The 15,159-nt window shown below is 37.1% G+C and overlaps 1 protein-coding gene across 2 annotated transcripts in view; it reads right to left on the bottom strand.

Annotated features, from left to right (window-relative positions):
- Positions 1 to 15,159, bottom strand: part of col19a1 (collagen, type XIX, alpha 1) — a 110,361-nt gene that overhangs the window by 65,829 nt on the left and 29,373 nt on the right. For both annotated transcript variants that reach the window (XM_088934245.1, XM_088934246.1), the window contains 6 exons: positions 11,235 to 11,288; positions 7,768 to 7,821; positions 4,644 to 4,679; positions 2,666 to 2,695; positions 2,325 to 2,351; positions 2,065 to 2,118 (listed from right to left, as the gene is read on the bottom strand). In XM_088934245.1, coding sequence (XP_088790371.1) covers positions 2,065 to 2,118; positions 2,325 to 2,351; positions 2,666 to 2,695; positions 4,644 to 4,679; positions 7,768 to 7,821; positions 11,235 to 11,288 — 255 coding nt within the window. The remainder of the gene's footprint in view (positions 1 to 2,064; positions 2,119 to 2,324; positions 2,352 to 2,665; positions 2,696 to 4,643; positions 4,680 to 7,767; positions 7,822 to 11,234; positions 11,289 to 15,159) is intronic.

Genomic DNA, 15,159 nt, shown 5'->3' with positions numbered 1-15,159 from the left:
GAGTGTGAGGTGATAATTTGGTAAGAAACATTGATGGTAATTTCCTGCCCCTGGTGTTCAGCAAGCAGCAAAGTCTATAGATACAGAACCATTTCCAGAAATAGTTTTCAACACCACAGTAAAACAGGTTGGTCAACAAGTTAGAAGTCTGCATGTGATCACAAACTTTAAAAATAGCAGAAACTTTAGCGCATTTGCAGTCATTAGGAAGTAGTCCAGCCATCAAAGAGTGGTTATTAATAGTATGCAGGGGTGTACAATCTTTAACAAAAGTTTGAGAAAATATCCCTACAACTAATCAATTCCTTATGCCTTTCTGGTCTCTTACCAAGATAAACATTTGTGCATTTGATCCTTATGTGTGTTAATTAACTCAAAGTCCATGTCACATTTTGCGTTCCCAGAGGGCTCTAGCTGCTTTTAATGAACAGTGTATGCCAGCTCAGGAAATCATTAGAAGATAATAACTGTCCTTTAAATTAAAACATCTTAGCCATAACCAATTAAGGAAATATTGTTGTGAATTGGGCTGGGCAATTTGCAAGAGTTATGTTTTATCTTCACCTTTCTTGATCTCTTATTCTTCTGTTCCTTTTATGCAAGATCAGCTAAATAATGATGTACTTTTTGGCAAAATCTGTAGAAAATAGTGTCATCTAGTTTACTAGTTTCATGCTGTTTATTTTTGTGCATGAAGTATGCTTTCTCTTTTCATTAAACACTGTTGCCAAGTCTGCCTCTTTAGATTTTTATCACTGTATATAATAGTATACTGTAAATACAACAGGTATACCTTTTTGAGAGATGAAGTTAGATAGCCATGATAAGTAATATTCTGTCCTGTCTAAATTAGTGGCAATAGCCCCTCATGTTGTAAGTCCCTTGATTCCAGATGACTGTACAGCAGTAGCACCAGGCTACATTTCACATTTCCTCAGTAGGCTGTGTGATGGGAGAGAAGTACTATGTAAAGTACCTTATAAGAGCCATAAATACTGTATGTTCATGTTCACATACAGTACAACTATGTACAGTATGTGTTCAACCTCAGAACCTCACAGGGAGTGTTTGGCAGATTGCAAGCACTCTATCAGGAAATGCTGTTAGGGCCACAAGAAACAAGGGAAAGATGAAAGATTTCATGTCTTGGAAGCATAAACTTTGCTTCATCTACACTGTATGGTGCTTTTCATACCAAGGGATCTAAAAGCTCTTTACATACTGTATAGCAGAAGCCCACTGAACGATACCAGACCTCCACCGATACCTGTGACCATCTAATGGAATCGATACTACAAGTCTTTCAGTTCTAGTCACCACTGTAGGTGAAGGGGACCCCTGTTGGTTGTTAAAAATTAAACATGGCACATATATCATATTGCAAAATCACATCTGTAAGAGGTGGCCTGGTGTATTTCAGTTGGGACAGTTAACAGTTACAGTATTTATATGGCAAAAAATAAAGTTAATTGCTGTGCAACCTAAAGTATGTGCTGTAAATTAACAGGAACTGAAAGGGTTGTCAGATGCAACAGGTGCAACCAAGTCTCTAAAAGAGTCTGGAGAACTCCACATGTAAGCATTGCTCAACATACAGAACAACTCAGCTACCTTCTGTACCAGTGCATATTCACAGGCTCTTACCTCTCATGGTTACAGCTGTTTTTTCAACAAGTTAGAAATGTCTCATGTGCTGCCACCCCTCCAGTTTTCAGAAACATCATACAACCTGACTGTTTTCTCAAGAGTTCAGTTGGAGTAAAATGCAAACTATCCTGGACTATTCTTTCAAGACTGTATCAGGAATTGTTTGGTTTTCTGTTTGATAAGCTGAGCCCCCCTCACGCCTGGAGCATGTGCTGCTGGTCACAGTGCAGGAGTGACCTTGGCAATGCATCAGCTTCAGCTGATCCCACCCCTCACGCCCCATCCACATCAACACTCCTCACTTTGTCTCAGCTGTTAGCTTGCTTCTGCAGACCACTGTTCCCTGATGTTGAGGTCACTCATACCTCAGTAACGGGGGGTTTCTCAATAACCAAATGTTCAAAAAAATTTTCTCACCCTTTGCCCTTCTTTGCCTGGAGCCCCTGGTTGACCTGCAGGCCCTGCTGGTCCCTGGAAATAAAAATATTATGAAGAATAACAGATCAGGTTCAATGGCTATAATTTTATGCTTGAAAGAAGAGTTTATAGCTTGTTGCTTCAAAGGCAGGTGCCAATGACAGATGTTCACTCTGGTCTCTGATTTTCTAACATGATTGTGACGGGAAATTAATAAATTGATTTCAGAGCAATAAAAGTAGAAATAAAAAAGTAATTACCATTTCTCCAGCAGGACCAAGTGAGCCCTATTAAACGGAAAACAGATTTTAGTGAAAAATAAAACACAGAGAATGGATAGCTTAAGTAAACTACTTATTTTTAAACTGCACTATGTTTCAAATGAACAGTATAAAGCAATATATACTGTACAGTGGACAAAGCCTTACTGTATGTATACTAATGACATCTGTATTGTGATTTTGGTCCTGAAGGCATTCATTGTTCTATATTCAGTTAATTGCTTCATTAAAGTGTAAAATATTTGTCTTTGTGTTTAATTTAATTTATTACAAAGGACTGAACCCACTTTCTCATGAATAATTGAGGCTACATTACTCACCTGCTCTCCCTTTTGTCCTTTAATCTGATTCTAAAACAAAAAAACAAACAAAATGTAAGTATGTGTTAATATAATTTCAGACAATTCAAAATTGTAACTTACAATCATGGCTGGGATCTTGTTCTAAGCAGGTGAACAGACGTTTTAATTATAAAGACATGTAGGTTGACATCAGTTTTAGCAGAACTCACTTTCTGGCAGCATGGCTAAGGTTAAGTATCTGGAGTGTCAAAGTTCACATTACCAATCATGTTGTAGACAGAGACATTTGCCATGAGGCAGTTGCGGTAAATACACAATGTTAATGTTCCAGTACTGTAGCTGTACATCCCAAATAAACAATATCACGTTTCAGACAGCAACCAATTGCACAGTATCTTATTTCAAACTGCATCCTCACAAATACGGTTTACTTTTCTAGGAAACAGCACAGAAATAACTGTTCATAACATGTGCCCAATATGTAAATGATAGATCTTGTTCTTTAAAATTGTGAAGAATTGAAAAACAGAGGGGATAAATCTGTTACTTTATTACAAACAATGTACAGCTCATCTTCTGTGAGAGGCTGAAATATAATTCTGTGAGGGAAGTCTGGCTTCAGCAAATAAGACACATTCTGCACCGGGAGCAATATGGAAAAAAATGACTGTTCTTTCTCAATTAAGAAATGCAGTGCAACCAAATTCCTTATACATTTATATAAGTGCCCAATTGGCTTCAGAAAAGTTTACTTTTGCTTTGGTTAACCAAAAGAGATTTACTGTAAATGTTATTCATTTTGCACCCCTCGTCTTAAACTAATACAACTAGATTTTCTTCGTGTCAATTTGAAAAACAACAGAATGGGTTTGAATGAAAAGGGGGAAAATATATAATAAATTCAAGTTAATATGCTTAACTACAGTATATAAGTTTTCATTCAGTGTTCAGAATTACACCCATCAACACAGGAAAAAAAAAGGCTAGAAAGCAAAATATTATTCATAATGTTACACTCCTTCAATTCAGCCAATAACTCCTGTGTATTTAGAGCAACGAACAGTTGTCTCTTTGGTACCAAAATTGTATACAGAGCAAGAGGGATTGAATAAATGTTGTTTGTGATTTGAACAGCTGGAATACACATCCTTAAAACGGAGGTGAAAGTTTTCAGCATCAAATCTTGATTTAAGCCCTTGCAATACAGCCTGAAATGTGTTAGCTTGTGGGTCCTGTGCTATGGCCAGGCCTGTGCTCCCTCTCTGTGTAGCCTCACTTAACAAGACTTAAAAAAATGGTATCCCAACTATCTGTGTAGTAAGCAGTTGCAATGTACTTTTGCTTGCAACGGTCTTAACCCCTGGCTTCTACATAAACACTCAGTGCCATCTGGGCAAGTATTTTGTGTCTCCCAAAAGGGATCAGTCTGAAGGAAGAAAGAGAAGGAGGGACACTGTCAGAGGAACCAGAAACAGGCTATCAAATTACAGCACATTTCACACTGGGCCGCAAGCAGACGAGCACATGGACTCTCACCTGCCTCTCCCCTGACAGGCTCCAGGCACAGGATGTTAGAGGAGCAGCCAAGTGTGCCAGATCACCAAGGCTTTGCTACCTTGAGTGATGTCATTCCGGGCTTGTCTTCCACACATCAAGCTCCACACAGTTCAGTAGGAAAATTTATATGGTATGAAAAGCTCTTTATGTTGTAAAGCAGAAACTCTGCACCACAGCACAACATTAATTATTATACTTCTGGGATTAGGCGAGTACCCTCCAGTAGTTTAATATTTACCATTCAAACAATGTGTTCTCATGAATTCTATATCTCTAACTGACATCAATAACAATTCCTGATCACTTCTCTCAGTGGCAGCTGTTCTTGTAGTGCTGTGGTTACAAGATTCTCAACATAATACCAATCTAAATGTAATTTTCCATATCCCTGGGACAGGCTGGAACTGTGAAAGTAAAATATTATACTGTATGTACTTACAGCCAAGCCAGGAGGACCTGGAGGACCAGCTTCTCCCTAGAACAAAAAGCAAGAAAATATTAATTACATTTTTACAGTCAATTAAATCATTTTTTAACATACTTGAAACACAAGTAAAAATATACTGTATTTAAGTTTTCTATATATGTTTATTCAAGAGGGACTTTTAAAGTTCACATTTTGGTGACATTTCCAGTTTCAGTTTGAAAGCACTGTACATTGTGTGGATTTGGCTGCCACGTCTCTAATGGTATATTTTGCTGTATACTTTAATTTGGCTTGTGGGATGCTAAGTGTTGTATCTCTTGTTGCATTTGCTGGATTTTAAGTTCCTACAAGTTACTAAAGAATCTTGTTGATGTCTTGTTCTGTGGATCTACTGCAGTGTATCAGCAACATAGTGGGTGTTCTGGCTCTATTCCTAATAAAGTGATTGACAACTTGAAATAATGACTGTAAATTTACCATAGCTGTCCTGAGGTACACCTTGTTTGATCTTCTCTGATTTGCCTTGTGTGCCTACTGTATATCCGTCCCCATGCCCTACCTTTGCACTGGGCTCTTGGTATTGTTTTACGACCCAAGTACTTGCACAGAGGTGTTCAGATGCGTATACTGACTGACAACACTCGGGCATCTGGCTTTATTCTGACCGCCTGGTCAAATCGGAGGAACAATATAAACAGCAAGTTAATTCAGCATCATGGAATAAATGCCAGGGTGTTGTCATCTGTACCTGTAGGTGCTATTTTGTTTGAGGAATCCTCTTTTGTGCCAGTTAATTATTGCGATACTAGATCTGCACTTTTTAACACCTGCACTTTTAATCGGAAATCTGAAACATTAAATGATTACGTCATTGATATATTGTGCTTAACTAAGACCTGGAAACAACCTAACAAGTTTATTTATTAAATGAACTCAGTTCCTTCATGTTTTGCATATACTGTATAGGGATACCCCAATTTACTGGTCACAGTGGTGGTTTGGCTTTTATGCTTGGTGATTTCAATATTCATGTTGACTCAACTGAACTGTAAATTTGCTTTCTGATATATATATATTTTTTTTATTTTGGACATCTTTGACCTTACTCAATTGGTACATTTTCCTACTTACATTTGTGGTCCCTTGACCCGGTCTGTGCTTCTGGTCAGAATGCGTCAGAAATTCATTATATTCATGAAACTGAGCTACAAATTTCTGACCATAAGGGTATTATTTGACACCTGCATGCCTCTATCTTTAGCAATAATTAAAATCTACAAATGTATTTTTTAGTGGTTTTCTCAGTTCTTCCCTTCAGGATTGGTCATTCTCAACAGCTCATCTAGTCAACAATTTTAGTACTGTTGACTAGTACTTTGCATAAACTAGCTCCTCACCATAGTACAGTATACACCTGAACTTCATTTCTTACAACTGACAGGATGACATCTGGAGCACTGGAAAAAAGGGCTTAGAAGGTCACATTTAGACATATAATGAATATCCTCATGTCTATGGAGCTGCACTAGCTTCTGACAGAGCCTCTTAAATCTAGGATACAAATTAGCTCCTGGTCAAGATCATAAAGAGCTTTTATCTGTTATTAACAAACTCATTAAAGTTCCTGATAATTCTGTTCTTTCTTCCACCCTTGGCCTTTGTTTTAGATTTTTGAAATTCTTTCAGTCCAAGAGTGATGTTGTAATGCTACATTTATCTGAATCAAGCCTCAGCCTTGTTCCCAATCAGGATAATTATTTGACCCAAGTTTTTCGATAGATATTTCCACTGTGCCAGATTTTTCTGAATTTCATTAAATTGATTTAGATCAACATATACTGAAATTAACTGTTTTAAAACAACCTCTTATTGCATAGATTTTATCCCTGCCTCTTTGCGGAAAGCTTGCCTGCTAGACATCTGCCCTGTTATTGCCAATATTATGACAGGTGTGGTCCCTACCGCTTTTAAGACTGCTGCAATCACTTCAATACTAAAGACACCATGCTTGGATTCTGACTGAATGAGCTATAGACCAGTTTCTAAATTCTCAAGGTTTTAGAAGGTGGTTGCAAGTCAACTGGAGGGCCACATGGACAGTAATCTCCCTGAGTTTATAAATGTTAGCCACGTGAAGAATGACCTTCTATGCTATACAGGGTTTTGTTGGTATGTGCTCACTGATATTACAAATTCTGAAACACATGATACACATATAAATAACATGCAAAAAGCAGAACTGAGAAAAGAATTTTGAAGTGACTTTTTTGATTTGCTAAAATCTAAAACAGTATAACACAAAATAATAAATGAACTCCTTAGGATCAGTAGCTGAACAAAAGAACCATAGTTTAAAGACTGTTCTTCACAGTGGGAATTTGAAGAATTTTGCAGCTGCATTATTTTAATATCAGTAGAATCAGAATCACCTTTATTCGCCAAGTACATTTCATGTACAAATAATTTACTCTGGTGTATCCCGTGCTGCAGATACATTCCACATATACCACACACACACACAAACAGCCCCAGGGAAGAAGCTGTTCAAATATGGGGCAATTCTGGTTTTATTAGACCAGTAGAGTCTTTCTGAGGGAAGTTTATGAAAAAGGTGGTAACCTGGATGGAAGGGGTCATCAGCAATCTTTCCTGACTGTTTCTTTGCTCTGGAATTGAACAGACCATCAGTGGAGGGGAGGTGACAGACAATGACCCTCTCAGCGTGAACAACACACTGCAGTCTTCCTTTGGAGCAGGCAGACACATTGCCAAACCCAACAGTCATAGAGGCAGTCAGCATGCTCTCAAAAATGGCTCTGTTAACTATCAAATTTCATTGAGAGACAACAATTTCTTTAGTTGGCACAAAAAGTATAGTAGTCTGTTCTGCTGTCTTTGTGATACTGGTTAAATTTATGTCCCATTTAAGGGTATTAAAGATCACAACTCCCACAAAATTAAATGACTCCACCACACTCATAGCCATATCACTGATTATCTGGGAGAGAGGATTTAAAGAATGTGTCCTTAAATCAACCACCATTTCCCCTGTTGTAAGGGTATTAAGATACAGGTAATCATCATCAGACAGACAAATAGACAGAGCTAGATCATCTTTCAAAATATCTTTACTCACTTTGTCACCTTTAGGACCACTAGAACCAGGAAGTCCAGGATCCCCTTTCAGTCCCTGTTAAAAGCATAAAATGGAATTATAGCCCTTCCTCAAGTTTTGTTGCTCTCTGTAAAACAAATGATTGTTATTTTCAGTCTGCCTTTACAGGGATAGCTTCTGTAATCCTTTTTTCACTTTTTATCTTCTACCCAAACTTTTAACATTGTCATCACCATTCTACCATTACAGTACGAAGTAAACATGTAAAATATTAAACCAGTTATACTAATTTTACTCAGCAACATAAGTTGAAAAGGTGAAACGTGTCAATGTAAACAGTATTGAAGGATTACTGTAGCTGACAACAACATGGGAAAAACAGCCATTAACACTGTGGCTTTTGAGAGAAACATTTGAAATAAATACCGTGAATAAAATACTACAGCCAGCGTCTGATGAATGAGCTCTTAATATAATGCCAAGCTGCGTCTAAATATACTGCAATCCTCATTAGATATCAAGTTGTCACACCAGTCTCGACAACTTTGCACACTACAATCAGGAAACATTCTTCCCCTGCATTCATAGGCTCACGTATCTACATAGCCTGAAAAACACAATTTTGTCTCTACACACAATTGGGTGAAAGGCTATTAACATATGTCATACAAACTCCAAACAGCTTCCGGGAATATGAGGATTGTATTCTTCCAAACTCACTGGAAGATTCTTAAGTGAGAGGCTTGACTAAATCAGTGTCCAATCGAGGAAACTTAAATTTATCTGACCAGTTAATGATTTTTCATTTTGGTCCATGAAGTCTTTTAGTACTGTTGCACCCTTTGTGAATAAAGATTATCTCACTAACCATGCCAAAACCTAGATGAATAATATACTGAAGGTCAGGAAAAGCACTAGGCTTAAAACATGCTCCTGTGGTGTGCCATAGGTTACATTCGCTTAATTAGGGGTTATGCGTCTAAACATGATGTGCTGCTTCCTATTTCTTAGAATATCCAAGACATTTCCTATTTTTGTAATACCATCACAAGGTGGAGGTCAAACAGTATGCTGGGCTGGGCACTGATTTAGCCAAGCCTCTCACTTAAGAATATTGTTAGGTTCCTGTTCTCCACTTATGTGAAGACATTTCCTTAGATTCTTATGGCTTTTAATGTGAGAAGTAACCTTTTATGAGAGACCTTATTTGACACTATCTGGGCACTATCTTGTTTTACATCTTTTTTTCAGTAGAACATGGAATTATACAATAATTACCCAATGTTGCTGCTGTTCCTTTTTTTACATGGCACATGCTATTGATGTCTTTATTTGCATGCAACATTTCATTTCATGTTTACTATCATTTTACATATTCTATCATTGATTCCCTAATATCTCATAAAATATGTATAGTACTTCTGCTTTATAGCTTTTTGCTGTAGAAATACTGAAAAATGCTTTGATTAGTTGTTTTCTAATAGGTGCCTTTACAAATAGGGTTTAGAAGCAATTGCTAACCATTTCAACCTCAGTCATGCCAATTTCAGCTTCTGTGTGAAAAAGTGAAATCTCCCAATGATATAACGTCACCTTTGTTTTATTTATTTCAAAACTCGTTATTTTGTAAGACACTTTTACTCATGTCTGCATTAGGTGGCTTATTCCAGAGACCTATTGTTAAGTCCTTATAATCTGTATGTTCCAATTTAACCCATCTATACTTATAGCAGGAAGCCCCAGTAAGGTCTACTAGCCCAAATGTGGGCTGTGAAGATCATATTAATCTTATTTCATCAGACTCCATCCAAATTGCACTTTGTGCTTGGTTATTGTATACAAGTTCAGGCATTATATACACACTTTCTTGAAATGTATAGCCTGGCTGGAAAAACCAAACTAAGGAAGGCAGCAGTAAAAGGTTTTGCAGGCTGATTTTCATGAATATTGTTGTTTATGTGCCTCAGGTCTCTGCTTTGCTTCAGGTCATCTCTAATGACCTCTTCTGGGAATATCTGGACTGCCCCAGCATTGGTTTCTCTCTGAGCTGTCTGTCCTGCTTCTCTCTCCGGAAGCAGCACTCAAATCCAGCTCTGTGAAACTGTCCCAAGGTCATCCCACATGTGGCATGAGGGTCTGGAGACATGTTTCATCGTTAGCCTTCATTCAGATCAGGGCGCGGGCGGAGGGACCGGGATTTGGAATCTTGGTTTTCTGCAGCAAAGGGTCAGCAAACTGGGGCACCGCAGCGTGCTTCTGCAGGCATAGCACAACTGACTGACTGCTAATTATACACACCCTGTTCTTATAGAAAAACCTTGCTGAAACACTATCAGCCTGCCTTTCAAAAATATCAGCAGAAATAAATTGATGAGTAAATCAGTTAAAAATAAATAAAAATGTCAGCTCCTTCAACATGTAGAGTGCAAAGAATGCTCAGCAGCAGATGAGTTTCTGCACACTAAGTAAAGACGGTAGGAGAGCAAGCTTGCTGGCTTGACAAAGATCCATTTTAAAAATAAATACAAAAGCTACAATGCTGCACAATGTGTCAGAAGCTTCTACTTTTTCTCTTGATGATCGAATTAGTTTTTCCTTACTAAAGGAAGGCATCCTTACTAAACAAAAAGATCAATGTAAAACTATCAAGATCTCAGTCATTTCTTAAGTCGCCACTGTCAGACCTGTTGACATGTTGATGAGGTATCCTGAGTGGCATCTCTTAAAGGATGCAGGGAACAAGATCTCATCAAGTAACACAGATGTCTCAAAGGCCAGCCTAGAAATGCTTGAAGGGTTACAGAAGGAAATGCTCTTGTCATTTTCCATCAAGTCAGCATTTTGATAAGGATGGAATCTAAGGACAAGGCTATAAAGTAGACGTTACACTGATGAAAACACACTTGATGTACGTAGTACTAGAGATTACAATATAAGACTGACAGAATCTGACAGAACTAACTTTATACCTTAGGAATTATGATAAAAACTACTTGAAATATATTTCTACAAGTAAAAATATGCTCTTATGAAGCTGGGCATCAGAACAAAGTAAATTAATTTATGCAATATAATTGATGCAACATAACCTTTCTAATGACATGTTTTAAACGTATTTAGTGTAGTAAAAAATACAGTATGTTAAATACTGTAGGTAAATTATTTTACATTTTATAAACCCATAATGGGTGGCACAGCAGTGCAGTGGTTAGAGTTTCAGCCTTGCAGTGGTGAAAGTGTGTGAACATGTCTGTATTTTTGTCTGTGTGTGTCCTGTGATGGACTGGCATCCCATCCAAGGTGTATCCTGCCTTGCCCATTGCTTGCTGGGATGGGCTCTGGCTCCCCTGCAACCCTGTACTGGATAAAAGTTAGAAAATGGATGGAAAGGATAAACCCATTATTTCAGTACACGTACTTATTAAGTACTATAAAAATGTATTTTTCTGTTCAGGGAGAATGCTTTTAAATGCTTAAAAAAAACGTACATCTTTTCCAGGTGTCCCTTCAGGACCAGGCACTCCGATATCTCCCTTTTCACCCTGAAAAACAAATGCAGTTCACAACATCTCAGAATAATAACTGTACAATACGTCCTCTCAATCATAATGGGCCCTTGCCATTTAAACACAGTTAACCTCCTCTTACTATCTGTCACTCTGAATATACCAATCCTTAACCTTAATGACCTAAAGGTAATTTGATTTATACTGAAATTTACATAGGGGTCCATTCTTCTCCAGTATGATTTCTGACATTTCAAATTAAAAACATAGCTTTGGGCTCCTTCTTGGGGAGCAATTATGCTAAGGAGTGGATAACAACACTGGAGCTTTCAAATTCAGATCGCAACAGTATAAAAAAATGAAACCACTTATTCCTCTATATGACCATAATGGGGAAAAATATACCTATGGTATTCCAGAATACTGTATGTATTGATATTTTGACTGAGAAAGGATGATGTTGCATAAAGATGTAGAATTCAATTCCCGAAATTCTCATACTCCTTCTCTTTGGTGATGAAAAATATTACAGATCACAAAAAGGGTGTGTGTAGGATGTACTGGAATATTTAATCCCTGTTTTTTTAAGCTTGTGTTGTTTATTTCTCTTTTTCAACAAGTTATCAATCTTTTGTCATCCCTGCTAGACTTCAGCCATGCCTCACCTAATACATCCTCACTTCATTTCTTTCTAGTGCAACTTGGTTATTAAACTTCTACTTACAATGGAAAATGTAAAATTCCTACAGAATGAGCACAGATGTGCAGAGGTACAGTATGTGAATCTGTCACTGCAGCATGGTATTTCTTTAGCTATATGGAGGTTTTTCAGAAATCATTAGTCATTTATTAGACTGCATCTACAAAAGACCATCAATATACTGTAGCTAATTTTAAAAAGGCCAGGGAATCATACATACATTTTAGCAAGCACATAAAACTTCCATGGTTCTTTGGATATTCTCCAGGAAGTGGGTGTTTGTGAAAAAGTGATTTCAGCAATGAGATTCCTCATGCATATAGTAAGATAATTGCATGTTTCTCCATAAGTACTGTAGTTCTCAACCTTCCATTCTAGTATTTCTTTTTTCCTTAGATATTTAAACAGTGCCACTAATTTCTTATCAAATGGCCCCAGCCTACAAACACACATAATGACAATGATATTTTACTGTATGATGATTAATTGACAAGTAAATTCTTTGTAATGGGACCACAGACTTCTATTACAAACAGCATAGCCTCCACAAGGCTATGTCAATGCCTAGATTCGATTTCAAAATAATATTTCCCCAGAGGTAAAAGATATCTTCTGTATTAACCAGGCAGAGTTACTGTACATTATTTTAACACTACACTGTAAAATCTGAATTTAAGCCAATTAAAGTGTTAAAGTTAAGCAACCATGACAACCAGATGTAATTTGTGATGTAAGAGATGCACAGAAACTTGTCGTTATGCCAGACTAATGCTTTTGTATGATATTACTGCATTCTAACACAAGGGCTCTCCAGTGGCATGCCATATGTTAAAGAAAATATATATATATAAAAATGACTGATCTTGGGCAGCACAGTGGAGCAGTGGTTAGGATTGTGGCCTCGCAGTGCTGGGGACCTGGGTTCAATTCTTGCATTGTGCATGGAAGTTGTATGTTCTCCCTGTGCTCACATGTGTTTCCTTCAGAAAACATACTGTTAGGTTAACTGGCTTCTGGGTAAATTGGCAATAGCGTGCGTGTGCCTTGTGATGGACTGGCATCCCGTCCAGATTGTAGCCTGCCTTGCGCCTGTTGCTTGCTGACCATGAATTGTACTTCAGTACTTCAATTCCTGATCTTGTAACAGCTGAAAGCCTTTTCATTAGACTTTGGACTAAACAAAGTTTCAAGAAGTCCTTTTATTCATGTTAGAGTTAAACAACAATTCAATAAAATGTCAGTTATATTTTGTGTATGGCTCCATTTTTATACATTATCTAAAAATAAAAAAAAAATGGTAGCGTTTTATTTTAGTTATTTAAGGGTAATATTGCAAGTTGTATTTCTACAACCAGAAAAAAAAACAAACCTCCTTAAGCTTCAATAAAATCCTAAAAATACTACAGGAGTGAAGTCAATCCTCTCTTTTCAAGCTGTAAAATAAAAGGCCTAATCCTTAAAGAGCTTGTAAAACTGAACTTTCATTTCATTTGTCTCTTTCTACTGCACCAGTGAATTCTGAAATTCTGGAAAAAAGCTTTTCATCATAATTGTTATGTTAATATTGTAAAAACAATAAACACCAGTTTGTCTTTTGCTGAATACATTATACAAATGCAATAGGATATACTGTAATATCCACAAAAAATGATGTAACCAATAAACATACATATACATTTTCAAACAGCTGCATTTGGTTTTATAAAACTTTCAGAGCTACAACAGTACTGAGGAAGAATTTCTGAATATGTACTGCCAGCATAGCAGTTTCTTTTGGCATGGCCCACTATAACGCTAAACTTTTCTCATCATTAATAACATTCAGTCAAAATAAGAGTACAGTATACCAAAATGTAGAGTACATTTTTGAACAAAGAAGAAGAGAGAGCAATCACAAATCTGGCTATAGATATATTATCATTAAGAGAATAAACATGATTTGTTGAAAATACAATAAGTCATGAATGTGCCTATTAATGAACGACAGTAGTTACAAATGAAAGCTAAATCAATATGAAATCAATGATTGCACAACCTCTGAAAAGAATCTTTAAACATATGGCATAAAGCATACATTACGTTTTGTGCCTGTTAGTAAACAAATACAGTGAGTATGCATTAAGAAGACACATCAAACAACCTTAAATTCTAAACAAGACGTTGTCTGTCCCATACACAGTGATGCCACAAATATACAGCCATGTGCATGATCAAGCACTGGAATTGGTTCAAGCTGGTTCCAACAAGCTGTTTTAAACTGCTTTGAAGGTGACAAAACATTATCAGTGCATTTTACAGAGAGAAAACAATGCAAGCCATAATGTTATTGGTAGGGTTAGGGTAAGATATTGATGGGCTAGGTACAGCTCTGCACACTAATTTTTTGCCATGAATTTCACTTCCATAACACCTCTGATAAAACACATGTGGGATGTGATGAGCTGCACTCTTTTTTGCCTTGTAGACGGATACTTCTGGACCTCTCTCCATAACCATTCCATACCAATATGACTGCAGAGATGGATACAAATAATATACAACGTGGTAGCTTTAGCTTCAGGTGTTCAAACATAAAGATCAATTTCTAAACCTAAGGCTGTAGTAATGTAGTAATGTAATGAAAGGTATTCAAAAAGACATTTACTGCAGACAACTGCAGAGCATTTTTTTTTACACAAATTGCTGTGAGTGATTGGAAGAGCAACTAGACCTGCCAGCATTTAATAACACAGTAAAGCTCCTTTACATCAGTACAAATGTGCATCCTTTAAGAGTTTCTGTGAATACCATGTGGATATGGCTAGCTTTATCTCTTCATTCCTGAAAGATAATGTGCATACGTCACCTTGCATTTAGTGTATTTTCAGATCTAAGATCTTGGACATGTGCATGGACATACAGTACATGCAAAATTTCCAGATGCTCCTTGTTGTGCTTTGTGGTTTATGGTATTTTATTCTGCATCCTTTATTTTTGGTTTACATGGTTCTAATCCCATTAGAACGTTTTGTGAATGAAACTCTATTCATTTTTGGTTAAAATTACAATCTACAGGCGCAGAGTGTCTGTGTAGCAAGAGCAAGACTAGTATTTCTGCTGTAAAGATCAGTACCTTGAGGGCATATGGGATGATCAGACCTAGTAAACAGGCTTTTAAAATGCATGGTGTGGATTTTATTTTATTTGCCTCATGACTCCTGCACCTGC

The sequence above is a fragment of the Atractosteus spatula genome, chromosome 15, assembly GCF_055471065.1.
Source record: "Atractosteus spatula isolate fAtrSpa1 chromosome 15, fAtrSpa1.hap1, whole genome shotgun sequence".
Lineage (NCBI taxonomy): Eukaryota > Metazoa > Chordata > Actinopteri > Semionotiformes > Lepisosteidae > Atractosteus > Atractosteus spatula.
This window is presented reverse-complemented; position numbering and strand designations above follow the sequence as displayed.